Source organism: Rhododendron vialii, chromosome 13a (assembly GCF_030253575.1).
Source record: "Rhododendron vialii isolate Sample 1 chromosome 13a, ASM3025357v1".
Classification (NCBI taxonomy): Eukaryota; Viridiplantae; Streptophyta; class Magnoliopsida; order Ericales; family Ericaceae; genus Rhododendron; species Rhododendron vialii.
Window position 1 is genome coordinate 1,995,845 of NC_080569.1, and position 27,974 is coordinate 2,023,818.

The window sequence follows — 27,974 nt, forward strand, 5'->3', positions numbered from 1 at the left end:
ATATTCCAAAAAAAAAAATTGTCTGTTTAACTTATTTTTGTCTTTATTTACCAAAATTTTCCAATTTCGATATTGCACTTTTCCATTAAGGTATGCTCTCGAAACGAAAACATCAAGGGCTAATGGAACTATGGAAGCCCTCCAGCATAGGCCACGACTTGCTCCGAAAGGCCCAAATAGTCTTCTTTCGGATGGTCTTCCTTAAACCATGCCAACTTGAGAGCAAGAACATCTCTAACCCTTGACTTTAAATTGGAGATATCAAATTTTTTTTGAAGGCTTATGTGGCATCTCCAATTTGACATCAAAGCCTCATTTCCAACCCTTATACCTAATTCTTTTTATTTGACATCAAGTTATCTCTCTCCAACCCTAATGTCAAATGGAATTTCTCAAATTCAAACAGCCAAAATTTTCAAACGGTTATGTTATTCAAAAATTGGCATGCCACTAGCTTGATGCCAAAATTGGCATGTTTGGAGCAAGCTTCAATTACACGTGGACTTGACCTAAGGAAATGCAGCTTGATTGGAACGGAGGAAGCTGTCAAAAGTTTACGTTGAACATCCACCTCAAATTTGGCATGCTCCGGTTGGAGATGCTCTAATGTGCATATATATCTCATCCACTTTAAGCATAAAGCAATGTACATTACAGAAAGGTTGAACTTATCCAAGGCTTACTCTTAGGCCATCCACAGTGGTATAATTAAAAATGTATAATCAAAAGTTGACACATCAGCTTTTGATTATCCATTTAAGAGGTTGCTAAGCTTAACAATGTTGAGGTCTACAATGGTCACTTCTAGTCCATAACCAAAATAAGGGGTCCACTACAATCTCTCTCTCTCTCTATCTCCTTATGTTTTCCACCATTGATCACTTCCCTCCATTACATTTGGTGACTTTCATCCCTCATATTATGAATTTGGAAAAAAAATCATGTACTAAAAAAAAAAAAAAAATCATATGTGCTCTTGAATTTGGAAAAAAATGCAAGATTCTTTATGTACTCAACCACAGGGAGAGGAACGAAAAAAGAATAAAATAGAAACGGAAAAAAAAAGTGAAATACCTTAATCCAGCAACAATGAGTTGAATTGTAGATGATTGAAAGATACAAGCTTCACTTTTGGAGGGAAAGAAAGAGAAACAGTTTGTGGGTAAAGAGAATGAGATATAGAGTAGGCGAAGAAGAAAATACCATTTGAAACATGCGTGTAAACAATTTTGGAACCAATTAACTTATATGGTGTTTGATCCACAAATTTTGATTATTGAAAAAGGTTGCTAGTTTTGGTTATTCAAAGCCCAAAATTTGATTATTTATAAGAATGTTGCTAAGTTTGATTATATCATTGTGAGCCATTTTTTACACCAACATTGTTAACTTTAAAAATAATTTGCTTTTGATTATACCACTGTGGATGGCCTTAGTTAGAATTCCTTTCTTTTGGCTTGTTTAAAGTGCAAAATAAGATTTTCTCCTAATATCTTCTTAGGCAAGAGCAACCATCAAATAAACGGAGCTTTTATGCAGATTCACCCATCTGGTGCTGTATTTTATATGAAATTCGACACGAACTGATCTTGACGAATTTGCAAGAGTAGCATAGACAGACTCTATTAGAACTCTATAATTGCATGTAGAATTGCAATTGCACCCCCATAAAATGACAATCGACCGGCGCCACTTTAGGTTATTTTCGACGCGCATGCTAGAAAGATAGAGGAAACTACCGATTGGCCACCTCGGGCAAGTCCCACCAGGCAAATTGGCAACCTCAGTAAGAGCCTCCCACCACTTCTCCACTTGCCATCTGAACACTCCTAAATATGCTCTTCATGATTGGCGAATGCTCCAGCAAGACTTCCCTTCTGTGTCTGTACGTCGAAGGGCTCAACATCATAAAAGATAGGCAAAACAATATGCTGCAAGGTCTTCCTGCACTCCATGATCTTCACAAGTTCATCAAGGCACCACCATAACGCAGCATACTTTTTGAGAGAACTACAAGCGAAATTCTTGACTCCTGATCAATCCAAAGCTCACTCTCTGGCCTTCTCTCTCCAAAAATCCCCGGCACTGAGGTCCCACCTCTCTCTCTCTCGGTAATCTCGTAGCGGATGAATTTTCTTTCTTTCGGGTTTGTAAATTGGTGCAGATCATATATATGAAGACGTTTGGGTGCTCGCATAACCAAGCTACCAGTCGTACTCTCGTAACAATACGGCATTGCATTTATTTTCGAAATTGCAACAGTGAAATAAAAACAAAAAAGAGAGGGTAATTCTAGATGATACACTCTTTTTTTCGATTCGCTCCAAGAATTAAATCAAATGAAATCTTTCGGGTTTAAATTCATGATTAAAATTTCTAATACGGAGTATTTTATAAAATTGACAGAGATAGTTAATGATCAAGTTAGTTGGATATTGAAAAAAAAAAGATACTAGTATCAACAAAGCTTGTATATACTACATATTATTTTAAAGATCATTACACTAATTTAGTTTTTATTTTTATTTTTTATCTGCCTACTTTAGTTTGTTTGAGCATAATTCGATCAACCTTACATTTTTCTTTATAGTGGCTCGAGTCTCGACCAACTAGGCGAGACAAACAAATAAATAACTGAATCATAAAATTGAACTAAGATGAACTCCAAACATAATAGGTACTCCTCATCCACAAATTGGCTTTTGGTATTTATTTCCCTCCAAATTGGGATAATATATTTTTTATTTTTTATAGTAATGATACTTGCCACCATCAAACCGCCATTGCCATCGCTACCGCCTCAACACAAAAAGATCTTTCCACTCTCATCTGTGCACAATTTTTGTAAATTTACTCAATTAACAAAGGGATAACACTATCCATGTGAACGATTATGAATATTTTGTTTGTCTGACAAAATACCTTATTCCATTGTGTTCACCTATTTTATTCAGATAAAAGAGAGTGTATTCACTTATTTGTAATAGTAATCGGACTCTAATAAGAGCCAGTATTTGACTATGACTCAATGTTGACTACATAAAAGACTACAAGAGGAACTTGAAGCAAACATGTGGGTTGTCTGTGATCGGTTGTAACAAACACTTATTGGAATTGAAAACAACATATCACAGAATAAATAAAGAAAAGGGTTTGGAGGGTAGAAATAACATACTACTAACGTAAAACAGAAAATAGAGAGATGACTTAGTGATTCAATTCATCGAAGACACAAGGATACAACAAATCTATAATACTGAGTACAAAATTTGGTGGCACATTATTTTATGAACACAAGAAGCATAAAGAGTTAAACAGGTTTGTTATGCATACTTTCCAAAAGCAAAGGGAAGGAAAGAAAACGAGAAGGCTCGAAATAAAGGAGCATACAAAACAAAGTCATTTGAGGCTCTACACTAAAGCATTAAAGATCCAGAGCCCTAGCTGATAGCAGCATGCAGGGATGGATTGGTTCAACACTTGGATGGAGTTTTGGCCGCGGAGGAATAAGCTCCACCGATCAGAAAAACAGAAAAAGAATTAAGCTCCACAAGAGTGCAAAACCTCCTTCAAGACCTGAAAAGACAAGACCAGAAAGGCAACACAAGAAACAACACCATTCTTAAGAGTCAATGATGGAGAGCCCGGCGTTCAGTGATTGTTGTAGCTATGATCTTCAATAATATGCTTCCTTTTGCCTTTTTTTTGAATGACAATCATATGAACAAACTATTCTGACCACTAAATTCTTCCCATTCACTTGACTGACTATTGTGATGGAAAAGTCCGACACGAAGTCCTCTGAGAACAGTAAAAGAATGTTTAATTTGCGAGAGCATCGAAACATGTGAGGCAGAGAAATAAAATAAAGATGAACTATTTGAGTACTTCCACTGTTTAATCTCTCCCTACATCTATAATCTTCCGCAAGCCTCTCCGCTGTATGGATGTCTTAATCTCAGTTCCTTTTTTGCTAAGTTATCGCTTTGAGTTATCGCTGAAGCTATTTGCAACTCAGTCCAAGCGAATAACAACCAATAACACTCACCCTTACTGTACAACTACAATTCAATGTCAAGCACAATCCGAAGGTAATGAGAAACAAAAAGTACACACAAAATTATGCAGGCAAATTGATGTGCATACATTATACATGAAACATTGACTATGAATTTCAGTCCAAGTTCTATAGCATATATTGAAGTACCTAATGCTTGAGCCTTCCACAAGTCTTTTCCTTGAATTCAGAAACTTTGACAGATTACGCGTATGCAGCATCGAAAAAATCCACACTGCAATGGGCATTCAGAGAAACAAGAAAAAGATGAGATTTGAAATAGACATTCAGGGCAAACGATTTGGCTGAATAATTCTGTCACCTACATCATGTGTAGGCAGCCACATAACGCAAGAGGAATGCCAGTTGCTGCCCTCTTTCATGAAGAAGAAAGTTAAAAATCAAAGCTAAGTCAAGTGTTTATAATCAAAGCTAAGTTATAAATCCGGTGGAGAAAACTGCTTAATTGCCCCTATGTCCTCTGTTTATCTCAAGGGAAGAAGAAAATTTAAACGTAACAAGAAACCAAAAAGCAACAGCCCAGGATGTCGTCCAAACTATATAAATAATGGGCACAAAAGTGACTATATGAACTTCTTAACATTAGGTATGTATGGTCCAAAAGATAGGAAGTACCTGATGGTGGAACTTTCCAGCAGTATCTTCCTCGAATTAAAGAATCTTCGACACCCTAAATCAAAACAGAGTCTTACCAACAAAAATTTGTAGAATTCCAAAATCTGTCTCTAAGAAAAGAGAAATTACATCCAGTAATGTCTATACCTACAAACCTCGTCTTCGAGAATAACATACTAATAAGAGGTGCCAAGTAGTGTACTGGATCAATGTTACAAAACAGGCGTCCCTTTATTGTCTACATCGTCCTCGTAAACGAGTCTAATCCCACACTTCTTCACCGTCAACCATGGCACTGTCTTCTCCTGGTCATCTGGACTTATCTCAATCTCCAATTCATCCCCGCTAAACAAATGGATTCCTGTGACAAGTGATGGGAAATACATGAGATTCATCCGGTCTTCATCTTGGTACGTTACCCCAGTTTTGTACTTGTTTTCATTTCGCAAGCCTTCAGTTTTCTTACTGAAAATATACATGCAAGACCTTTGACCAGGTTTTTTGTGAGTCCTGAAAACTATGCATAAAGCCCAGCCAATTATTCTCCGAGTTTCTAGAGGTGGTACCACAAGAGATAATTTTGACCCTGTATACTGGTACGGGTAAAAATTGGGAACCTCATCCCCAGGAAGATACACTCCAATCATTCTCTGCATTGACCACTCCTGATGAGTTAAGGAGAACAACCCAGGTGGCCAGTTGAATTCGGTAGGTATCCTTTCTGGTAGTAATGTGCAGTTGATTCCATTCACAAGGCATAAACTTGCTGGAAGCTTTGGAAGTGATTGGAGCCTTCCACAATTATTCAAGTGGAGTATTTCCAAGCTAGCAAGGTCACTGAAACTATTTGGTAGGATACTAACATTGTTACTTCTAAGATTAAACCACTTTAACGAGCTCAACATTCCAATTCTATCGGGCAGATGTGACACATTACAGTGTGGCAATGACAACGCTTCCAAGCAAGCAAGGTTACAAATACTATCCGGCAAGGTAAGTAAATTGTTTCCTCCAAGATTCAACTTTTGCAATGAGATCAACCGCCCAATTTCGCTGGGCAGATGCGACATGTCACAGAGTGACAAATTCAAATTCTTTAAGCGAGTAAGGTTGCAGATGCTATCCGGTAAGTTAACTAAACTGTTTCCCTCAAGAATCAAAGTCTCTAAGGTGACCAGCCTCCCGATTTCACTGGGCAGATGCGACACATCACAGTGTGACAAATACAACTTCTTCAAGCGAGTAAGGTTACAGATACTATCCGGTAAGGTATGCAAATTATTTCTGCTAAGATCCAAAATCTCCAATGAGATCAAATTCCCTACTTCATTTGGTAGACATGACAGATTGCAGTTTTTCATGCTCAATTCTTTTAAGCAACTTAAGCCAAGTACAGGGGAAAGTGACAAACCAATAGAATCCACTCTCTTTGTTCTGAAATTCCAAGATGAGAGGAATGGGGACAGTGATTTAGATAGCTTGATTCCAGAATATTTTCCAAGCATGGAGCAGCCAGAGAGATCAAGATTTTCAAGAGTTTTCAACATCCAAATGCTTGAGGGAAGCTTCTGAAGTTTTTTACAGTTCTTCATATCTAGAACAACAAGTTTTTTGAGAAATCTAATAGAATCGTCAACCTCTACCAACCTTATGCAATCATTAAGCAACAGTTCCTGAAGATTGTTGAGTCCAGAGAAGTCAGGGGTTTTGGTTAGGCAATAGCAATGACTGAGGTAAAGGAATTTAAGTTTACCCAAGATCTGTCCAAAAGAAAACAAGAACCATTAATTTTCATGTAAAATACGATGCTAGCAGTGTTTTGAGTGAGAAAAATAATGGAGCAGGACATGATGGGCTGGAGTGCATAAGTCTATGGGCTGGTATTAATTGGTTGAGTTTAGAGAAGTCAGGGATTCTAGCTAGTTAATAGCAACGCTAATTTTAACATCGTATTCAATCTGAAGGTTATTGAAAGAGAGAGAAGAAGAATGTTGTTACCTTGGTTCCCTTCCATACTTGTTTTAGGCGACTATGACTCAAGTCAAGAGTAACCAAATTTTCCATATACAATTTTGATGGGACACATTTCAACGGGAATCCATTCCAGCATAGCCATAGTAACCTTTTGGAAATATGTTCATAACCTACGCTCAGGTTAACGTAATTGAGATGAAGTAGCCATAGTCTGTTCATCTTTTCAAAGGCCCTTGGATTCACTTGGATGTCATTCGGCTCAGCAAGATTTAGGAAGAGACCTTCAACCGCTTCAGTTCCCTAATACAAAAATCCATTGCACCATGAGGAACAAAGTTTACCATAATGAGGCAACAAAATAAGAAGGACGTTATGATTAAGTCCATCAATACTAACCGTGAGAACTAAGAATGTGCATACACATTTGGAATTTCGGCTGTAAACAAACAAAAAATATGAATTAAAAGTTGAGGAATATGGACCTCACCATTCCATCTCTCAACACTTCAAGGGCATCCTCTTTATACCACAATCTGCTACGCCTCCCTGGCTCCTTAACAGATTCTTGTCGGACAATTTCTCTGCCCATGCCTCTAATCAAATCATGCATCAGAAGCTCATTACAGGGCCCGTATTTTATGAGACACCGATCGGCCAGAACCCGAATCCCAATCGTAGCAAAAAAATTACAGCCTTCAAGTATTTTGATCGTAGAAACACCATATGTTCCAGCAAAAAAACATGCCATATCTAGGAACAACTCTTTCACTTCATCACTTAGAGAATCAAAACTTATCTTAAGTTTTGCTTGAACATCTACAGGAGGGATTTTTTTCAATTTTGATATTGCACTTTTCCATTCATGTATGCTCTTGCCATACAGAAAGGAGCCCAAAACTTCAAGAGCTAATGGAATCCCTCCAGCATAGGCCACGACTTGATCCGAAAGGTCCAAATAGTTGCCTTTGGGATGGTCTTCCTTAAAGGCATGCCAACTTAAGAGTTGAAGAGATTCACTCCTATTTAACTCCTTTGCTGCATATATCTCATCCACTTTAAGCAAATTTAGCAAAGACACATCTCTTGTTGTTATGATAATCCTACTTCCCGTTCCAGACCTGAAGGAATCTTGATCTATTGCTAATGCTTTCAATTGCTGGACATTATCCACATCATCCAGAACAAGAAGAACCTTTCGACAAAAAGCTCTTCGTTTTATAACCTCGATTCCTTGATAGGAATTTCTTATATTATGAGTTCCATTGCTACATATATCTAAAAGAAGTTGCTCTTGTAAACAAATCAAACCATTTGGTTGCTTTGAAGTTTCTGCAACATTCACAAGAAAACCGCTACCTTCAAACATATGTCGGATGACGTTAAACTGTTTCATAGCAATTGTAGTCTTACCAATTCCACCAATCCCCCATATTCCAACAATGCGAACATTGCTAGATTCCATCCGCAAAAGAACATTGAGTTCTTGCATACGAGACTCCATTCCAACTTGGTGGTCTGCAACATTTAGATGTCCAATGTCTAATCTATTTCCGACCTCTTCAACGATTTTCTGAATTAACTTTGCTTCATCCCTGTGAATTGTGCATATAATAGAAGAGACAAAAAGAATTAAGCCTTTAGCAGATTTAGAAGAGCCATAATTACATACCGAGTCATGCAAATGTAACGTGACTCTGACCTACAAACGTAAATAATAGAACAAATGTAACAGAAAGGTTGAACTAAGGCTCCGTTCTAGAAACCTTCTTAAAAAATAAGCAGCTTATTTTACATTTTCAAACACAAAAATAAGATAAATCAATTTTTTTTTAAAATTTTTTTTGCATCGTATAAAAGATCTCATCAAGATCTTTCAAACAAGATCCATATTGCATATTTTTATATTCTAATAAGCCCATAATTTTTTAGCGTAAAATTGTCTTCTTAAAAAATAAAGACCTTTTTTATGTTCTGGAACGGGCTCTAAGTCAAAGGCTTACTCTTACTTAGAATTTCTTCCTTTTGGCTTCTTCAAAGTGCAAAATAAGGTTTTCCACAGGTATGTTCTGAACCATCAAGCAAACTTAACTATTGTTGGTGAAAATACTGTATAACTTGCAGAAGAGGATATAAATGGAGACGATAAATGGTTGCTTCAACGCACGTCAAAGACTTTGTCCTCAAGACCATATTAGCCCTCCAATTCGTGAGAATTTGGTGTGCACCGGGTGAACCGCGAAGCCATCTCCAAGATACAATGAAGCCCAGTCTTGCGGACTGTTGTCTGACTGCATCATGCATGAACAACGAGAGACCAGAATGCCTAATTCTCATCTATCTTATTATCCCAATTGGTGGAACCCCTAGCATCTATATAGGCACAGGATTGTGAACACTTACCCCTAGTCACACCAAATTATTTAAACCACTGTGACCATCACGAACATTCACAACATTTAAATCCAATGGTCACTTATTTTCATATAACCTGAATGGACACACCTTTTGGATTTAAATATAATAATCACGTCTATCCATCTAGCCTGAATATACACATCTTTAGGATTAAAACCATTCACAAGCAATCCCATTTAATATTCGTCAAGTATTTCGAAAATGTTCCTACAACTTTTATGCAAATTCATTCATCTTTTGCTGCATGATATGAAATTTGACAGTGTTGACCAATTTTCAAGAGCAGCATAAGTGACTCTATTGGAACTCTGTAACTGTAGGTAGAATTCTACTTGCACACCGATCAAAATGACTGTTACTGGTGCCACTTTAGGTTATTTTCATGAACATATTAGAACGGTTGAGGAAAATACCCGTTGTCCAACTTTGGCAAGTCCCAGCCTGATAAGTTGGAAATCTGCGTAAGCGCTTCCTTCCACTTCTCCACCTTGCTACCCGGACTCTGATCTTTAAAACGCTCTGCATGTTTGGCGAATGCTTTTGCAAGACTCCCCTTTTGCGCTCGCACATCTGTTGGCCCAACGCCGTGGAAGATTGGAAAAACAATGTGTTGCAAGGTCTTCCAACACTCCATGATCTTCACAAGTTCATCAAGGCACCACCCTGAAGCGGCATAATTTCTCGAGAGAACGACAAGTGAAATTCTTGAGTCCTCAATTGCTTTCAGTAGCTCATAACCAATATCCTCTCCTCTATTGAGGTTTGTGTTGTCTCTGAATGTATGAAAGCCGTGTCGCTCTAAAGCGGCAAGAAGATGGCTGGTAAAGTTGTTGCGGGTATCGACGCCACTGAAACTCAAGAAGACATCATATCTGCATTGCGGTGGGATATGGGAGGAACAAGAAGAGGGTTTTTGCGCCCAAGCAGAAGCCATTTAAAAAGCTCAAAGTTGAACCAAAGGTTGTAGACTTTATGTCTTTTTTAGGTGAACCGTGAATTGTTTAGTTATAGGAGATTCATACCCTGGAAACCGTGAATTGTTTAGTTATAGGAGATTCATACCCTGGAAAAAGAAAAGGTTCAAGAATAGATAATAAGATATTCTTCTCTCCTTTCACCATTCTATACCATGAACGAAAGGTTGTAGACTTTATGGTTCTTACAACCTATTGGTTCTTTTGATATTTTCGTTATCCCACTCAGAGAGAGAGAGAGAGAGCGGATGATGCTACGGTGTCCCCGGTTATTTTGGGGACACCGTAACTTTTGGCATAACCGACCATTAAAAGCATAACAAAAACCAGTGATGTGTATAACCAAAACCTTATAAAGGCATAACCCCCAAAATTTTGGGGATTTTGGGGGTTATGCCTTTATAAGGTTTTGGTTATACACATCACTGGTTTTTGTTATGCTTTTAATGGTCGGTTATGCCAAAAGTTACGGTGTCCCCAAACGGCGGGTGGACACCGTAGCATTTCCCCTATAGGATTATTTGCAAAATTGTTCTTAGCTAACAAACCATTGAAAGGCGTAACATAGGCATAACAAACATAACATAGGGGCGTAACCAAAACCATTGAGAGACATAACCTAGGCGTAACCGTGCATAACATATGCACCCTATCATAACATACGGGCGTAACCAAAACCATTGAGAGGCATAACCTAAGCATAACTGTGCATATCATATGCGACCCTACCATTGAGAGGCATAACATGACTATTGAGGGGCATAATTTAACCATTGAGAAACATAACCCAAAACCATTGAGAGGCGTAACGTATTTAGTTATGCCGGGTGTGTACCGGATTTTTTTCCAATTGCATCCCACTGATAAAATACGGAATGTGCATGAATGGTCTAGTCCAGTTCGGCAGTTGAATTCAGTAGGTATGCTTTCTATTAATGGACCCTCTCATAATGATTGATGTACATAGAAAGAAGAAGAGGCTTCATTTTTCCAAGCACGCAGTATCCAGGGACCATGGACCAAGCTCAAAGATGGATGACAGATGTAGACTTTTGTATATTTCCGTTTGACCACAAAAAAAATAAAATGTAGTAGACTTTTGTGCCTTTTCCAAGAAACAAAGGGGTTATCTTCGTACACTTGTTGTTAGGTGACTTGTTTGATTGTACAGAGTAGTAGATTCGAACAATCGTACTTACCCGTGTAAGAAAGGGGGAAAATCTGGTTAAAGAACACACACACAAAAAGATACTTCTCTCGCAACTCGCACCATTCCATATGACCCAATTAGAACGAATTAGGTGACGAAAGCTACTCCTTTGACTTGTGACCATTGACCAAGTTCCGTGGAAAATAAAAAAAGACATATGACCAAGTGGTTAAATCCAGCTGAGACTTGGGAATTTGTTTCTTTCTAGGTCTTAGGTTGTTCTAGGTGTTATTAGGAGAAGTAATCTATACGAGTTTTGTCACGGTTTTAAATGGACCGTCTCATATTAATGGAGGGTGTGATTGGTCCAAAGAATCAATTGATACGAGTTTTGTCGCGGTTTTAAATGGACCGTCTCATATTAATGGAGGGTGTGATTGGTCCAAAGAATCAATTGAGGCGCGCAGAAACATGTTCGTGTTAGTGATCGATCGTAAAAAAAACTAATCGTGTTGCAATGTAGCTCTCTCTCTCTCTCTTTCTCGCTCAAGGGATAAATCAATTAACAACTATTAAAAGCAATACTCTATCTCACTATTCAAATCATAGCCTACGTTCGATTCATGATAAAAGGCCTGCTATTTCTTTCCATGAAGAACTTATAGAAGAAAACATCATCAAGAACACCGTGCAAATCGTTTCAAAAAAAAGAAAAAGTGTGCAAATAAGAGAGATCTGCATATATATTCAAAAAAAAGTTGAGGGTAAAACCCTAAATTAAGCTCTCAAAACGCAAACAAATTACAAGCAGCTGGTACAGAGAAAACAAATAAGTAGAACCCCAAAATCATGCATGCAGAAAGTATTTCCCGCAATCGCAGCCGTGGTTGAAGTTAAAAGAAAAGAGTTTTTGTCTTGGGAAACATCTGATACAGTAAAGAGGAAAGAAGTAATAACGGTCAGTGGTCGTGCTGTTCAGAGGACAAAGAAGAGAATAATAGAGTGCAAAACCTGGTTTGTCTGTTTTTTTGTTGGTAGTTGGGGTAGAGGGAAAAACACGTTGTTCGACAGGGAAGGGGAAATATCACACCGCATTTTGTGTGAAAATTTCCGGTATGAATCACTAGTGGCGTAACCAGAAATTTGAACCTGTGGGCAACCGATGCGATTTTCTTGCGGAAACAAATGTCTATCTCATTTTTAAGAATATAAAACACAACTTAAGTTTCTTTTGAACTATTTCTTCAAGATCCTTATTGGAAAAAGTGTTTTTTTAACTATCATATATTTTGTTAAAGTAGCTACGAAGAAAAAATACATTTTTTTTTTTTTTTTGGTTTTTAGGGCTATACAAATCATCTTCAATACGAATTGAGAGGAGTTATATTGATAGATTTAAGAAAATAAATAGAGGAATAAGGGAGAAGGTGAAAAGGATTCTCACTTGACATGCATTTTGTGATGAGATAATGATTATTATCCGTGTTTACGTGGTAGGAGTAGTATGAAGGCAAAAGTTTAGTCAATGGAGAGTTGCTTGTGATTATTTAATAATTTAGTGATCGTGGAGTACTGTTATGTGGTTTTTTAAAACTCTTTTCTATTACATATTTGGGGGGGAGACTCATATATTAAATCTTGAGTTCGCCGTTCAAATTTTAAAAACAAGTCTTGAGTTCCATGTTGTGGAGAAGGGTGTTGGAACATTATGTGACAGTGCCTCAGTAACACTCAATTAATAATCTTTTCTTGTTTGAAAGTACAGTGCTAACATTTCTAACATATAATTTACACGTGTGGAAGAAAAGAAAAATAGTGGGATCCTGTGCCCCCATTGGTCCTCACATAAATCCGCCACCAGTACTATCACCTAGTTTTTTTTCTCGAGCAAACCAAATCATCCCAATAATATATCAAACCTAGCCAAAACATATACAATACAATACGGGAAACTACCGGTCCCAAAATACAAAATTGACAAAAGAAAATAAAAATAAAAAACAGAAAGAAAAACAGGGAAAACAGAAAAAAAAAACCCTGCATGGAACTATGATGGCGGAGCCGGACTTGTCGAACACACTCGTGAGGAGGGGTTGGAGAGGCCGAAGTTGAGAGGCCAGGTATGAACACGGAGCAAGCCCTCCTGGATGACCCACAGCTCCAACTCGAACTCTTCCTGTCGCAGACTGGGGGTAAAAGCCCCTGTGGACGCCATCTTTGTCGTTGATACACTGATTCCAAGAAAAATCGGATCTAGAACCCCAGATTTGGTTCCTAAATCCAAAAATAGAGGGGAGAGTAGAAAATCTCAACTTTCAAAGGAGAGAGTCTCAACCACCTTACAACCTTGAGCCAGGCGAGCGGAGAAGGAGAAGGAGAAGGAAAGGAGAGAGGCCGCAGATGGGGGATTGAGTGGTGAGGAAGAAGGAAGTGGGTGGGGGAGGCGGGGAAGGGGGGCAGCGGAGGGGGCGGGGAGGAACCCACCCTGACTCTCTCTACCTTGCGTTCTCTGGAGGCCTTTCATGGGCTCGTTATAGGCTTTTGGTTGTACTATCACCCAGTTATGAACTTATGATGCACTCAGGAGTGGTTAGGCTTAAAAAGCCACTTTGATTATTATTTTGTTTTTATTAAAAAAAAATACATTTGTTAATTTTGTATCAAATTTGTGTGGATTATTAGTTCATCTCGACAAGAAGAATCAGATAAGTAAAAAATTACGATCCAAACTCAAAAAATTATGAATAATGAAAAAAATAATCCAAAAAAAATTGTCTGTTTAACTTATTTTTGTCTTTATTTGCCAAATTTTTCCAATTTTGATATTGCACTTTTTCATTCAGGTATGCTCTCGAAACGAAAACATCAAGGGCTAATGGAACTATGGAAGCCCTCCAGCATAGGCCACGACTTGCTCCGAAAGGCCCAAATAGTCGTCTTTCTTTCGGATGGTCTTCCTTATACCATGCCAACTTGAGAGTAATCCATTTGCCGATGGACACATAAGAAGAAGGAATCCAAAGGACAACTTTCCTCAATTTTTCCAATCAAATCCTTTAATTTGATACACGTCGACATTGTTGAGGGGCAAAATCAGTCTATTCTCACGTTTTTCTACATTGCCGAAACTGCCTTCCCAGACTTTTATGATTTTTTTCTTCTATGTCCTTTTTTTTGTTTACATGTTCTTTTTTTTTTTGGATCCTAGCATGGGGATATTTTGAGTGTTTCAGCAACATGTTGCGATCGGGGATGGTGAAAGTGACGAGGACTTCATGACGCTATCATTGGTTGTTTCCATAAATTCTAGGACCACATTCAATCACTTCTTTAAAATGTATGACCACAACGGGGTAGTGAATGGTGTGGACATTTATGAGACGGTTGTGGTCAACGGAGACTTGGTTGCTTGCCCTTTGGTTGTATCTTTGAATGCACCATTTGGGGAGAGAGGCACTTGGATGGGGATTGAGTTTAATACACGTTGATCGATTGGAAGTAGAGAGTTGGATTCTTATCCTGTTGTCCTTGTCTTTCTCAAATTCCCTCACAGCTGTATTGATTCTTGTCTCAGTCTACTGCTATGTCTGTTCGGTAAGACTTCCTTCGAGTTGGTTACAGGAAGGAGTGCCCGGGAACAAAGACAGGATTACCAGATTATTTATGTGCTTAACGTTCCATAAACAATTGAAGTTAACTTAAAATATGCTCTAGAAAGATCTTGCATAACAGCTGAACAATGGTGGGACGAAGAAGACATACCTTCTACACCATAAGCCTGTTAGGTACAGTGCAAAAAAGGATTCATCAAGTAACCAACTTGAAGAGTTTGACCAGACAATGTCTCACACAAGTGCGGAATCTTGCAAACAAAGTCAGCTCAAAAGGGAAAAAACTAATCCGGTTATGCATCTCACACTCATGACCAAGAAACCATAACCTCCATAAATTGAATCCAATTCATGCCTATCCAAACAACTGTTCAAAAACTATATGTATGAGTTTCTGTTAACAAACCACTCATCAAGGTTTTTAAAACCACCCCTGAAACTCAAGAAGACGTCATATTTGAAATGTGTTGAGATGGAGGAGGATGAGGAAGAGGCTTCTTTGGCCATGCAGCCTCCATGGACCAAGCTCAAAGATGAATGATAGATCTTGACTTGTGCCTTTTCCGAGAGATAGGGGGTAGCCTTGCATACTTCTCTTCTTGTTAGGTGACTCGTTTGATTAATAACTCAGGATATCCAGGCAACCTTAGGTGCACTGGACTAATAGCTCAGACTCAAAATATCTGGATCCTCTGTTATCAAACTTATAAATCATTTGTCACTGTATTGTCCTTATCGTCCTCATATATGAGATTAATCCCACACTTCTTCACTGTCAACCACGGCTCCTTCTTCTCGGAGTCTTCTGGAATTATCTCAATCGCCAATTCATCCCCGCCGTGCAAATGGATTTCCATCTGATCTGATGCCAAATAGATGATTAGCATCTGATCTCGATCTACATGTGTTATGTCAGCTATGTGCTGCTCCCACCACCACTGCCAATCAGTTTTCGTATTGGAAATAGTCATAATAGACCGAATAGTAGGTTCATTGTGAGTTCTGAAAACTATACATAAAATCCAGCCCAGTATTCTCCGGGTTACCAGAGGTGGCACCACAAGAGAGAATTTTGACCCTGTATACTGGTACTGGAACCAATTGGGAACCTCATCCCCTGGAAGATAAATACGTCTACCTCCCCACACTGCAGACCATTCCTGTTCCAACAAATCATGCATTAGTTGAGTATAAATTAAATTCCTTTTTCTTGACAGGACTTGAAATCAAAATTCACACAGGCTGATATTATACCGACAATAAGAAGATGACAAATGAGATATTAGCAGTTATATTGATGCAATATACGCTTTATATCCTATTGTTCTTTTGAAGAGAGAGAGAGAGAGAACCTTATACTGGTCGAGTCTTTCTATAACACCATGTACAATATTGTTCTAAGCTAACATATCGCATCCCGCAAGGCACATGTATAGTGTTATCTTGCGGGTTGAATTCAGCAGGTATTCTTTCTAGTAATGAGTAGTTGCTTGCATTCACACAGTTCAAACTTACTGGAAAATCTGGAAGTGATTGGAGCCTTCCACAATTACTCAAGAAGAGTCTTTCCAAGCTAGCAAGGTCACTGAAACTTTTTGGTAGGCTATATATATTGTTACTTTCAAGATCCAAAAAATTTAACGAGCTCAACATTCCAATTCCACCAGGCAAATGAGTCACATTACAGTAATTCAAATTCAACTCCTTTAAGCGAGTAAGGTCACACAGACTATCCGACAAGGCAAGTAAACTGTTTCCTTGAAGAGACAAAACTTCTAATGTGACCAGCCTCCCAATTTCGCTGGGCAGATGCGACAGATTGCAGCCTTTCAAAGTCAAATCCTTTAAGCGAGTAAGGTCGCAAATGCTATCCGGTAAGGTGGGCAAATTGTTTCCACTAAGATCCAAAGTCTCCAATGAGATCAAATTCCCGACTTCGTTTGGTATACATGAGAGATTGCAGTTTTTTATCTTCAAATCTTTTAAGCAACTTAAGCCAAGTACTGGGGAAAGTGACAAACCAATAGAACCCACTCTCTTTGTTCTGAAATTCCAAGATGAGAGGAATGATGACTATGATTTAGACGGTGATCCTTTGAATCCAGAAAATTTTCCAATCATGGAGCAGCCAGAGAGATCAAGACTTCCAAGAGATTTCAACATCCAAATGCTTGAGGGAAGCTTCCGAAGTTTTTTACAGTTCTTCATATCTAGGATAACAAGTTTGTTGAGAAATCTAATAGATTTGTCAACCTCTACCAATCTTATGCAATCATTAAGAAACAGTTCCTCAAGATTCTTGAGTCCAGAGAAGTCAGGGGTTTCGATTAGGTGATAGGAATAACTTAGGTAAAGGAATTTCAGTTTGACCAATATCTATCCAAAACAGAATGAGGAAAGTTAATTTTCACATAACACAAAATGTGAATGGCATTCGAAAAAGGAAAATTTTAATGTTGTACCTTGGTTCCATTCCACGCTTTTTTCAGGCTACTATAGCGCAAGTCAAGAGTAACTAAATTCTCCATATGCAGGTTTGACGGCAAACATTTCAATGGGAAACCATTCCAACATAGCCACCATAGTTTTCTGGAGATATGTTCGTAACCTTCCCTGAGATGAACATTATTGAGATGAAGCAGCCACAATCTGTTCATCTTTTCAAATGCTTTTGAATTTACTTGGACCTCATTTGGCTCATGAAAGTTTAGGAAGAGGCCTTCAATGTTGGTTTTATGCCCTCAGAACCAATATTTGTTTATTTACATTATCAATAAGAGTTTTATTTTATTATTCTGAAATGCTTTGTTTCATACATTGGATATAATTCATGAGATGAATATAAAAGTCCCAAATTACATTGAATATGATTTATGTATGTAAATGTGATTTACTTATGGGAGCTATAAATCACCAATGTTTGTAATTTAAACTATTCACAATTGCTGATAAGAATCCTAAGAAAGTTAATGAACTTAAGTATCTAGCCTATGTCACTTTGAGTCACCAATGAGTGAGGTCTAACTCGATCAACACCTCGGTGGGTTGGGTGATTTATGTTAGGACTGTGAGAACATTATTTTCAAGATGGAATTCACTCTCTATTTAATTACAGAGTATAATGTCCCCTTGAGTTAGTTCACTGGATTAGTCTTTAAACCTAGTACTAGTCATTTTAATGAAGTGTTCATTAAAATGTTTTTCTAGACTAAAAGTGAGTGAACTAGTATTCAATGGAATTAAAATATAAGTATGCTTTGGTGTGATAGTTGTTTATTATGACCAATTGCTACTTATGGACATTACATAGTGAAGGGGTTTGACATTACAGTATTGCCATTTATCGGGAACAATATATTAATATTCTTGAGGCCTAGAGTTTAGCCATAATTATATAGTGGAATTAATTTTGGTTTAATTGGGCCACCACTCATGGAGATGAGAGAGCGTGAGTCCAATTTTAGCTAAGCCTTAAAGAAGCCCATAGGTCCCAACCCTAGCCCAACAAGAGTTTGACATATTGGCCAAGTAAATTTATCCCTATAAATCTAATTCTCTCATGTAGGATACGACAATTTTTCTTCCTACCAGATATTGAGAGAGAATTGAGAGATTAAAAGAAGGGAGAAATATTCTAGGGTTCCCACAAACCCTATTGGCTAATTTCTCTTTGGTCATAGGGTTGAAGATTTTTGGGTTGCAAGGAGCAAGAAGGAATCAATCTTTTCATAACCAGAAGTAGGGTTTTGTTTTTGAATTCCGAAAAGGTAAAACCCTAACCCTTCCTCATGAAACTTTACGCACACGTATGAAGTAGATCCGAAACATTTTTTTTTTAAACTATATATTTTCCGCAATGGTTTTTGAGAAAAACCCAACATTCAACAGCTTCAGTGCCCTGATACGGAAAAAGCCACTGGATAATGAGGAAAAAGTTCACCTTGTTGAGAAAAAGAATATGCTTATTTTAAGATAGTTAAGTTCATGTCTATATACTCTCAGAATTACAGCTTCAGTGCACTGATACTGGAAAAATCCAGTGGATAATGAGGAAAAAAGTTGACCTTGTTGAAAAAAAGAATGTGTTTATTCTAAGACTTTACATTCATGTCTATGTTCTCTTAGAATTACGAACCCAAAATATTAACTATGAGAATTTAGAAACTTTGACAGATTACGCCTATGCAGCATCGAAAAGATCCACACTGCAATGGGCATTCAGAGAAACAAGAAAAAGATGAGATTTGAAATAGACATTCAGGGCAAACGATTTACCTGAATAATTTTGTCACCTACATCATGTGTAGGCAATCGCATAACTGTTTACACCCATTTTTGGCCAAAATTCAGAAAATCAATTTGTGGTTAGAAGAAGGCCTTGAATGAAGGTCTCAGGCGCTAAAAAGCCTCATGATCGGTCACCCACGAAATCGGGCCGATTTGAACGCCACTGATCGAGTTGAGTTTTCAAAGGCCTGGGCCAAATTATGCCTAAGATTTCGTTATCACAAGCCCAAGCCCAAGATTGGCCGAAAACTTGGGTTGACCCACTAAATTTGAGTGTTTTATCCAGGCCTATGCCAGTTCTTAGAAATAATAAGGCCTTCTAAGTGGGCCTAAATCAGTTAAAGCCCAAGTTTTCTTTCCAAACTTGGGCTCGCATGGCTTACAAAGAGAAGAGGCCTATGATGCTCCTCAAGTTCAGGCCCAAGTAATAGATGGGCCTACTTCTTAAAGAAAACGTCACCTATGGCCTTCAGTTGGCAGGGAAAAGGTCTCAAGCTGCTCACAAGCAGCTCAAAGGCCTAAAATGTTCTTGTTGGGCAGATTTAGGTAAGCTGCTTACAAGAAGCTCAAGGTCTGAGTCTTTACTATCCTTTAGCATGAAGCAAGGCTTGGGACACGTGGCAACCATGCATGGAGACATCCCAAGCAGCTCACAAGCAGCTTAGGCCTGGATAAGCAGCTCAAAGGCCTCTATCTAACATCATATAAGCTGCTCACAAGCAGCTCAACCAAGCCTGCGTTTTTGGCCTTGGTGGGCCCAAATATCCCTTTTTTATAAACATCCATGCTCATAAGCAGCTTAAACGCCTCAAGCTGCTCACAAGCAGCTCAAAGGCCTAGAATATTCTTGCTAGACAGATCTGGGTAAGCTGCTCACAAGCAGCTCAAGGTCTGAACTGGTGGGACCCCATTCTTCCGCATGAAGCAAGGCCAGAGACAGGTGGCGCACATGCAGCCCTTGGAGCTGTTGGTGAATGATTCATGCAGACCTAAGCAAGCTGCTCACAAGCAGCTCATCCAGGTCTAGTTAATCCTTTGTTTCTGGATCCTTCTTCCGTGAAAGATGAACCTCAGAGGATTTAGAGGGCCCACAAGTATGCAAGGTCCAATAAAATGATAAGAAAGGCCTGGTGAAGTATTGGTCTGCAGCTGTGGTGGGCCCGGAATGGCCTGGATACTGCAGAAACTGAAATTTTCTTTGCCCTTTTTCAAAATTTTATGCAGAAAAGAAGGATTTTTCAGGCCTTTGCCCTTTTCTTGGAGTAAAAGGCACGTTTTGTTCAGAGAGCAGCCCCTCATTGGAGCATTTCGAAGCTGCTCAAGCTCAAGCCTCTGATAGAAGGCCATGTGGCAGCCATGCATTGGAGCATTTTGAAGCAGCTCAAGGCCTGTAGCTCCTATAAATCACAGTTCTGAAGGCCTTGGCCAAGGTCCACGACTATCAAAGCCCATGGCTTATCCAAATTACATTTCAATTATCTTTCAACTATTTTTATCTTTCGGTCCCCGACCATCAAGCCCACGGCTTATCTAAATTGCATTTCAATTATCTTTCAATTATCTTTAGTTTCCCGTTCAATCTAGCCAAGCCTAGATTTTATTTCATTTCCTTGTAATCAGACTTTATTAAACCATTAATGAAGTCCTTTTATTTCTGTTTTAGGCCTTGCTCTACCTTTCTTTCCATTTTTCACACGATTAGGAAATTTTAAGTCCTTAGCCCGCAAAGGCAAACCACGAACCTCCTCACGGTCTCCACCCTTAGGCCGTGCACTTTCGTCCAGTTAGAAGTCAGATTAAGGCTTCCAAGCCTTGATACGAATTTGGGCAGCAATCCTGCCCTGGCACGCCCGCATCAGGCCTAGAACTGCATTACTCGCTGTTCCTAGGCCAATTGTTACTTTTCAGAAACAATCAATAACACAAGAGGAATGCCAGTTGCAGCCTTTTTTTCCAGAAAGAGGAAAGTTAAAAATCAAAGATAAGTCTGGTGTTTATAAATCAAAGCTAAGTTATAAATCCGGTGGAGAAAACTGCTTCCAATTGTCACTATGTCCTTTGTCTATCCCAAGGGAAGAAGAAAATTTAAACGTAACAGAAACCAAAAAGCAACAGCCCAGGATGCCGTCCAAAATATATAAATAATGGGCACAAAACTGACTATATGAACTTCTTAACATTTGGTTTGTATGGTCCAAAAGATAGGAAGTACCCGATGGTGGAACTTTCCAGAAGTATCTTCCTTGAATTAAAGAATCTTCGACACCGTAAGTCAAAATAGAGTCTTACAAACAAAAATTTGTAGAATTCCAAAATGAGTCTCTAAGAAAAGAGAAATTACATCCAGTAATGTCTATGCCTACAAACCTCGTCTTCGAGAATAACATACTAATAAGAGGTGCCAAGTAGTGTACTGTATCAATGTTACAAAATATTCATGTTTGTAATGTCTGCATCCTCATAAACGAGTTTAATCCCACACTTCTTCAACGTCAACCACGGCACTGTCTTCTCCTGGTCATCTGGACTTATCTCAATCTCCAATTCATCCCCGCTAAACAAATGAATTCCTGTGACAATTGATGGGAAATACATGAGATTCATCTGGTCTTCATCTTGGTACGTTACCCCAGTTTTGTACTTGTTTTCATTTCGCAAGCCTTCAGTTTTCTTACTGAAAATATACATGCAAGACCTTTGACCAGGTTTTTTGTGAGTTCTGAAAACTATGCATAAAGCCCAACCAATTATTCTCCGAGTTTCCAGAGGTGGTGCCACAAGAGATAATTTTGACCCTGTATACTGGTACGGGAACGCATTGGGAACGTCATCCCCAGGAAGATACACTCCAATCATTCTCTGCATTGACCACTCCTGATAAGGTGAGACCAACAACCCAGGTGGCCAGTTGAATTCGGTAGGTATTCTTTCTAGTAGTAATGTGCAGTTGCTTGCCTCCACATGGTATAAACTTGCTGGAAGCTTTGGAAGTGATTGGAGCCTTCCACAATTACTCAAGTAGAGTATTTCCAAGCTCGCAAGGTCATTGAAACTCTTTGGTAGGATACTAACATTGTTACTTCTAAGATCAAACCACTTTAACGAGCTCAACATTCCAATTCTGTCGGGCAGATGTGACACATTACAGTGTGGCAACGACAACACTTCCAAGCAAGCAAGGTTACAAATACTATCCGGCAAGGTACGTAAATTGTTTCCTCGAAGATTCAACTTTTGCAATGAGATCAAGCGCCCAATTTCGCGGGGCAGATGCAACACGTCACAGAGTGACAAATTCAAATTCTTTAAGCGAGTAAGGTTGCAGATGCTATCCGGTAAGTTAACTAAACTGTTTCCTTCAAGAATCAAAGCCTCTAAGGTGGCCAGCCTCCCGATTTCACTGGGCAGATGCGACACATCACAGTGTGACAAATACAACTTCTTCAAGCGAGTAAGGTTATAGATACTATCCGGTAAGGTGCGCAAATTATTTCTGCCAAGATCCAAAGTCTCCAATGAGATCAAATTCCCGACTTCATTTGGTAGACATTGCAGATTGCAGTTTTCCATGCTCAATTCTTTTAAGCAACTTAAGCCAAGTACAGGGGAAAGTGACAAACCAATAGAATCCACTCTCTTTGTTATGAAATTCCAAGATGAGAGGAATGGGGACAGTGATTTAGATAGCTTGATTCCAGAATATTTTCCAAGCATGGAGCAGCCAGAGAGATCAAGATTTTCAAGAGTTTTCAACATCCAAATGCTTGAGGGAAGCTTCTGAAGTTTTTTACAGTTCTTCATATCTAGAACAACAAGTTTTTTGAGAAATCTAATAGAATCATCGACCTCTACCAACCTTATGCAATCATTAAGCAAAAGTTCCTGAAGATTGTTGAGTCCAGAGAAGTCAGGGGTTCTGGTTAGGTAATAGCAATGACTGAGGTAAAGGAATTTCAGTTTACCCAAGATCTGTCCAAAAGAAAACAAGAACCATTAATTTTCATGTAAAATACGATGCTAGCAGTGTTTTGAGTGAGAAAAATAATGGAGCAGGGCATGATGGGCTGGAGTGCATACGTCTATGGGCTAGTATTAATTGGTTGAGTTTGGAGAAGTCAGGGATTCTAGCTAGGTAATAGCAATGCTAATTTTAACATCGTATACAATCAGAGGGTTATTGAAAGAGAGAGAAGAAGAATGTTGTTACCTTGGTTCCCTTCCATACTTGTTTTAGGCGACTATGACTCAAGTCAAGAGTAATCAAATTCTCCATATACAACTTTGATGGGACACATTTCAACGGGAATCCATTCCAGCATAGCCATAGTAACCTTTTGGAGATATGTTCATAACCTACGCTCAGGTTAACGTAATTGAGATGAAGTAGCCATAGTCTGTTCATCTTTTCAAAGGCCTTTGGATTCACTTGGATGTCATTCGGCTCAGCAAAGTTTAGGAAGAGACCTTCAACCGCTTCAGTTCCCTAATACAAAAATCCATTGCACCATGAGGAGCAAAGTTTACCTTAATGAGGAAACATAATAAAAAGGAAGTTATGATTAAGTCCATCAATACTAACCGTGAGAACTAAGAATGTGCATACACGTTTGGAATTCTAGCAGTAAATAAACAGAAAATATGAATTAAAAGTTCAGGAATATGGACCTCACCGTTCCATCTCTCAACACTTCAAGGGCATCCTCTTTATACCATAATCTACTACGCCTCCCTGGCTCCTTAACAGATTCTTGTCGGACAATTTCTCTGCCCATGCCTCTAATCAAATCATGCATCATAAGCTCATTACAGGGCCCATATTTTATGAGACACCGATCGGCCAGAACCCGAATCCCAATCGCAGCGAAAAAATTACAGCCTTCAAGTATTTTGATCGTAGAAACACCATATGTTCCAGCAAAAAAACATGTCATATCTAGGAACAACTCTTTCACTTCATCACTTAGAGAATCAAAACTTATCTTAAGTTTTGTTTGAACATCTACAGGAGGGATTTTTTTCAATTTTGATATTGCACTTTTCCATTCATGTATGCTCTTGCCATACAGAAAGGAGCCCAAAACTTCAAGAGCTAATGGAAGCCCTCCAGCATAGGCCACGACTTGATCCGAAAGGTCCAAATAGTTTCCTTTGGGATGGTCTTCCTTAAAGGCATGCCAACTTAAGAGTTGAAGAGATTCACTCCTATTTAACTCCTTTGCTGCATATATCTCATCCACTTTAAGCAAATTTAGCAAAGACACATCTCTTGTTGTTATGATAATTCTACTTCCCATTCCAGACCTGAAGGAATCTTGATCTATTGCTAATGCTTTCAATTGCTGGACATTATCCACATCATCCAGAACAAGAAGAACCTTTCGACAGAAAGCTCTTCGTTTTATAACCTCGATTCCTTGATAGGAATTTCTTATATTATGGGTTCCGTTGCTACATATATCTAAAAGAATTTGCTCTTGTAAACAAACCAAACCATTTGGTTGCTTTGAAGTTTCTGCAACATTCGCAAGAAAACTGCTACCTTCAAACATATGTCGGATGACATTAAATTGTTTCATAGCAATTGTAGTCTTACCAATTCCACTAATCCCCCATATTCCAACAATGCGAACATTACTAGATTCCATCCGCAAAAGAACATTGAGTTCTTGCAGACGAGACTCCATTCCAACTTGGTGGTCTGCAACATTTAGATGTCCAATGTCTAATCTTTTTCCGACCTCTTCAACGATTTTCTGAATTAACTTTGCTTCATCCCTGTGAATTGCGCATAGAATAGAAGAGACAAAAAGAATTAAGCCTTTAGCAGATTTAGAAGTGCCATAACTACATACCGAGTCATGCTAATGTAACGTGACTCTGACCTACAAACGTAAATAATAGAACAAATGTAACAGAAATGTTGAACTAAGTCAAAGGCTTACTCTTACTTATAATTTCTTCCTTTTGGCTTCTTAAAAGTGCAAAATAAGGTTTTCCACAGGTATGTTATGAACCATGAAGCAAACTTAACTATTGTTGGTGAAAATACTGTATAACTTGCAGAAGAGGATATAAATGGAGACGACAAATGGTTGCTTCAAGGCACGTCAAAGACTTTATCTTCAAGACCATATTAGCCCCCCAATTCGTGAGAATTTGGTGTGCACCAGGTGAATCACGAAGCCGTCTCCAAGATACAATGAAGCCCAGTCTTGAGGACTGTTGTTTGACTGCATCATGCATGAACAACGAGAGACCAGAATGCCTTTAGATTTTGCGAGTCCGCCAAGAACGGATGTAAATCCAGGGAGAGAAATCTAGAGAGAACTTCCTAATTCTCATCTATCTTATTATCCCAATTGGTGGAACCCCTACCCGCTATATAGGCACAGGATTGTGAACACTTACCACTAGTCACACTAAATTATTTAAACCACTGTGACCATCACGAACAATCACAACATTTAAATCCAATGGTCACTTATATTCATATAACCTGAATGGACACACCTTTTGGATTTAAATCTTATAATCACGTCTATCCATCTAGCCTGAATATACACACCTTTTGGATTAAAACTAGGGATGTCAAATGGGCAAGTTTGGGCTAAATTGGATAAGTTATTAGTGGGTTGGGTCTTTAATGGGTCATTGACCCATTTAGACCCAATTACCCATACCCATACCCAACCCAACCCATTTATTTAAAATCAAATCCGACTCACCCATTAACCCAATTACATATATATTAAAATTTAAAACAACTAAAATACCCATATTACCCTTATACATTTAAATGACCAATTTACCCTTGTATACTAAAATTACCATAATACCCCTATATACTAAAATGACCAAATTACCCCTGTATACTAAAATTATTGAACTGAATGGAGATTCTGCTGAAATTATTTTAGTATCCAGTAAAAAATGATTTGAATGAATTGACTATTGACTAGATAAAAAAGAAAAAGAAAAAGAATTGACTATTGTCAACTCCAAAAGTTTCCTTAAAAAACCTAAAAAAATAATTTTAAAAACGAATCGAGCTGAGTAGCTTGTGGCTCTTTAGTAGCCGAGCCGGCTTAAGCACGTGTTTTTGGCTCATTTACTAAACAAGTTGAGCTCGACACTCCAAAGCTCGGCTCAGCTCGCAAAAGTTTGGCTCGTTTGTATAGGCTTGGCTCGTTTGAGATCGAGCTTGAATTTTAGGCTCGTTTAATATTTGATTGGTGTGCTTTAATAGTGCTCGTTTCTTTCTCTCTCTCTCTCTCTCTCTCTCTCTCTCTCTCTCCTCTTCTTCCCTACTTGGAAGTTTCCATAGGGTCGTTGAAACCAAAATCTGTTGATTTTTTCAAATTAAAAACCATAATCGTGCGATTAAAAAACCAATGATACCTACATACACAATTTCCTATCACGCGACAACTACCGACTCAGCGCACGAAAAAAAAAGTAAAGTAAAAACTGCTCCGATCGGTACGGATTATTCGGGTCCCATCTACATTCTCGAAAGTGTTGAGGTAATTCGCTACGGCAACGAGCTCGAATTCTATGTCGGAGTTGCCTCTGCTGATTTTCCTGTTGATGGCTATGACGAGTGGATTTGATTGTGACGACCTCAGTGGAGGAAGAATGAGATCTGTGGAAGAAGAATGAGATTGAGACGGGCTAATTTCAATTTGTAATGTGTTTTTTCTATTTTTCTTTGATGGATCATGTTCATGACTTATTGGGTCATTTAAGTTGACCCATTAAAATTCAATTACTAAATAGGTTAGATAAGTTAGACTCATTCTGACCCAACTAATAAATAGGCTGGGTTGGGTCTATTTTTTAATAGATGAGTTTGGGTTAGTTAATGGGTTTGGGTTTAATTTGCCACCCCTAATTAAAACCATTTACAAGCAATCCCATTTAATATTCTTCAAGTATTTCGAAAATGTTCCTACAACTTTTATGCAAATTCATTCATCTGGTGCTGTATGATATGAAATTTGACAGTGTTGACCAATTTTCAAGAGCAGCATAGGTGACTCTGTTGAAACTCTGTAACTGTAGGTAGAATTCTACTTGCACACCGATCAAAATGACTGTTACCGGTGCCACTTTAGGTTATTTTCATGAACATATATATTAGAAAAGTTGAGGAAAATACCCGTTGTCCAACTTTGGCAAGTCCCAGCCTAATAAGTTGGCAATCTGAGTAAGCGCTTCCTTCCACTTCTCCACCTTGCTACCCAGACTACTCTGATCTTTAAAACGCTCTGCATGTTTGTCGAATGCTTCTGCAAGACTCCCCTTTTGCGCTCGCACATCTGTTGGCCCAACGCCATAGAAGATAGGAAAAACAATGTGTTGCAAGGTCTTCCAGCACTCCATGATCTTCACAAGTTCATCAAGGCACCACCTTGACGCGGCATAATTTCTCGAGAGAATGACAAGTGAAATTCTTGAGTCCTCGATTGCTTTCAGTAGCTTGTAACCAATATCCTCTCCTCTATTGAGGTTTGTGTTGTCTCTGAATGTATGAAAACCGTGTCGCTCTAAAGCTGATAGAAGATGGCTAGTAAAGTTGTTGCGGGTATCGATGCCACTGAAACTCAAAAAGACATCATATCTGCGTTGCGGTGGGATAGGGGAGGAAGAAGAAGAGGGTTTTTGCGCCCAAGCAGAAGCCATTTAAAAATCTCAAAGTTGAACGAAAGGTTGTAGACTTTATGGCTTTTTTAGGTGAACCGTGAATTGTTTAGTTATAGGAGGAGATTCATACCCTGGAAAAAGAAAAGGTTCAAGAATAGATAATAAGATATTCTTCTCTCCTTTCACCATTCTATACCATGAACGAAAGGTTGTAGACTTTATGGTTC

General features: G+C 38.6%; 4 protein-coding genes across 4 annotated transcripts; all 4 read right to left on the reverse strand.

The window, feature by feature from the left end:
* Positions 1–1,829: 1,829 nt before the first annotated feature.
* On the reverse strand, positions 1,830–15,324 carry LOC131313158 (disease resistance protein RPV1-like). Its single transcript, XM_058341300.1, has 15 exons — positions 15,197–15,324; positions 15,041–15,101; positions 14,969–14,984; positions 13,363–13,480; positions 9,496–9,954; positions 8,893–8,955; positions 8,337–8,366; positions 7,155–8,259; positions 6,692–6,967; positions 4,936–6,453; positions 4,694–4,748; positions 4,147–4,292; positions 3,565–3,576; positions 2,779–2,829; positions 1,830–1,958 (listed from the first exon to the last, which is right to left on the reverse strand). The coding sequence occupies exons 1-15, from the start codon at positions 15,322–15,324 to the stop codon at positions 1,830–1,832; spliced, it is 4,167 nt and encodes a 1,388-aa protein (XP_058197283.1).
* On the reverse strand, positions 3,239–25,215 carry LOC131315164 (disease resistance protein RUN1-like). Its single transcript, XM_058344265.1, has 5 exons — positions 23,775–25,215; positions 23,312–23,587; positions 21,317–23,073; positions 4,208–4,292; positions 3,239–3,576 (listed from the first exon to the last, which is right to left on the reverse strand). The coding sequence occupies exons 1-3, from the start codon at positions 24,786–24,788 to the stop codon at positions 21,529–21,531; spliced, it is 2,835 nt and encodes a 944-aa protein (XP_058200248.1). The 5' UTR covers positions 24,789–25,215; the 3' UTR covers positions 3,239–3,576; positions 4,208–4,292; positions 21,317–21,528.
* Positions 16,804–18,917, reverse strand: LOC131315170 (disease resistance protein RPS6-like). Its single transcript, XM_058344280.1, has 3 exons — positions 18,697–18,917; positions 17,280–17,536; positions 16,804–17,193 (listed from the first exon to the last, which is right to left on the reverse strand). The coding sequence occupies exons 2-3, from the start codon at positions 17,472–17,474 to the stop codon at positions 16,891–16,893; spliced, it is 498 nt and encodes a 165-aa protein (XP_058200263.1). The 5' UTR covers positions 17,475–17,536; positions 18,697–18,917; the 3' UTR covers positions 16,804–16,890.
* Positions 24,917–27,931, reverse strand: LOC131313159 (disease resistance protein RPV1-like). Its single transcript, XM_058341301.1, has 2 exons — positions 27,263–27,931; positions 24,917–24,986 (listed from the first exon to the last, which is right to left on the reverse strand). The coding sequence occupies exons 1-2, from the start codon at positions 27,784–27,786 to the stop codon at positions 24,917–24,919; spliced, it is 594 nt and encodes a 197-aa protein (XP_058197284.1). The 5' UTR covers positions 27,787–27,931.
* Between the last annotated feature and the right edge of the window lie 43 nt (positions 27,932–27,974).

Excerpts from the sequence above, each read along its gene's own strand:
- LOC131313158 (XM_058341300.1), bottom strand. The coding sequence starts at position 15,324 with ATGGCCAAAGAAGCCTCTTCCTCATCCTCCTCCATCTCAACACATTTC. Across the intron at positions 15,102-15,196 it reads AACAGAAACTCATACATATA|TTTTTTCCCTTTTGAGCTGA; the intron begins GTTTTTGAACAG and ends TAACCGGATTAG. Across the intron at positions 4,293-4,693 it reads CTGGAAAGTTCCACCATCAG|TGTGGATTTTTTCGATGCTG; the intron begins GTACTTCCTATC and ends TGCCCATTGCAG.
- LOC131315170 (XM_058344280.1), bottom strand. The coding sequence starts at position 17,474 with ATGAACAGATTGTGGCTGCTTCATCTCAATAATGTTCATCTCAGGGAA. Across the intron at positions 17,194-17,279 it reads AAGCGTGGAATGGAACCAAG|ATATTGGTCAAACTGAAATT; the intron begins GTACAACATTAA and ends TGTTTTGGATAG.
- LOC131315164 (XM_058344265.1), bottom strand. The coding sequence starts at position 24,788 with ATGGAGTCTCGTCTGCAAGAACTCAATGTTCTTTTGCGGATGGAATCT. Across the intron at positions 23,588-23,774 it reads AAGTGTTGAGAGATGGAACG|GGAACTGAAGCGGTTGAAGG; the intron begins GTGAGGTCCATA and ends TTTTTGTATTAG. Across the intron at positions 23,074-23,311 it reads AAGTATGGAAGGGAACCAAG|ATCTTGGGTAAACTGAAATT; the intron begins GTAACAACATTC and ends TCTTTTGGACAG.
- LOC131313159 (XM_058341301.1), bottom strand. The coding sequence starts at position 27,786 with ATGGCTTCTGCTTGGGCGCAAAAACCCTCTTCTTCTTCCTCCCCTATC. Across the intron at positions 24,987-27,262 it reads TTGCCAAAGTTGGACAACGG|GTCAGAGTCACGTTACATTA; the intron begins GTATTTTCCTCA and ends TTACGTTTGTAG.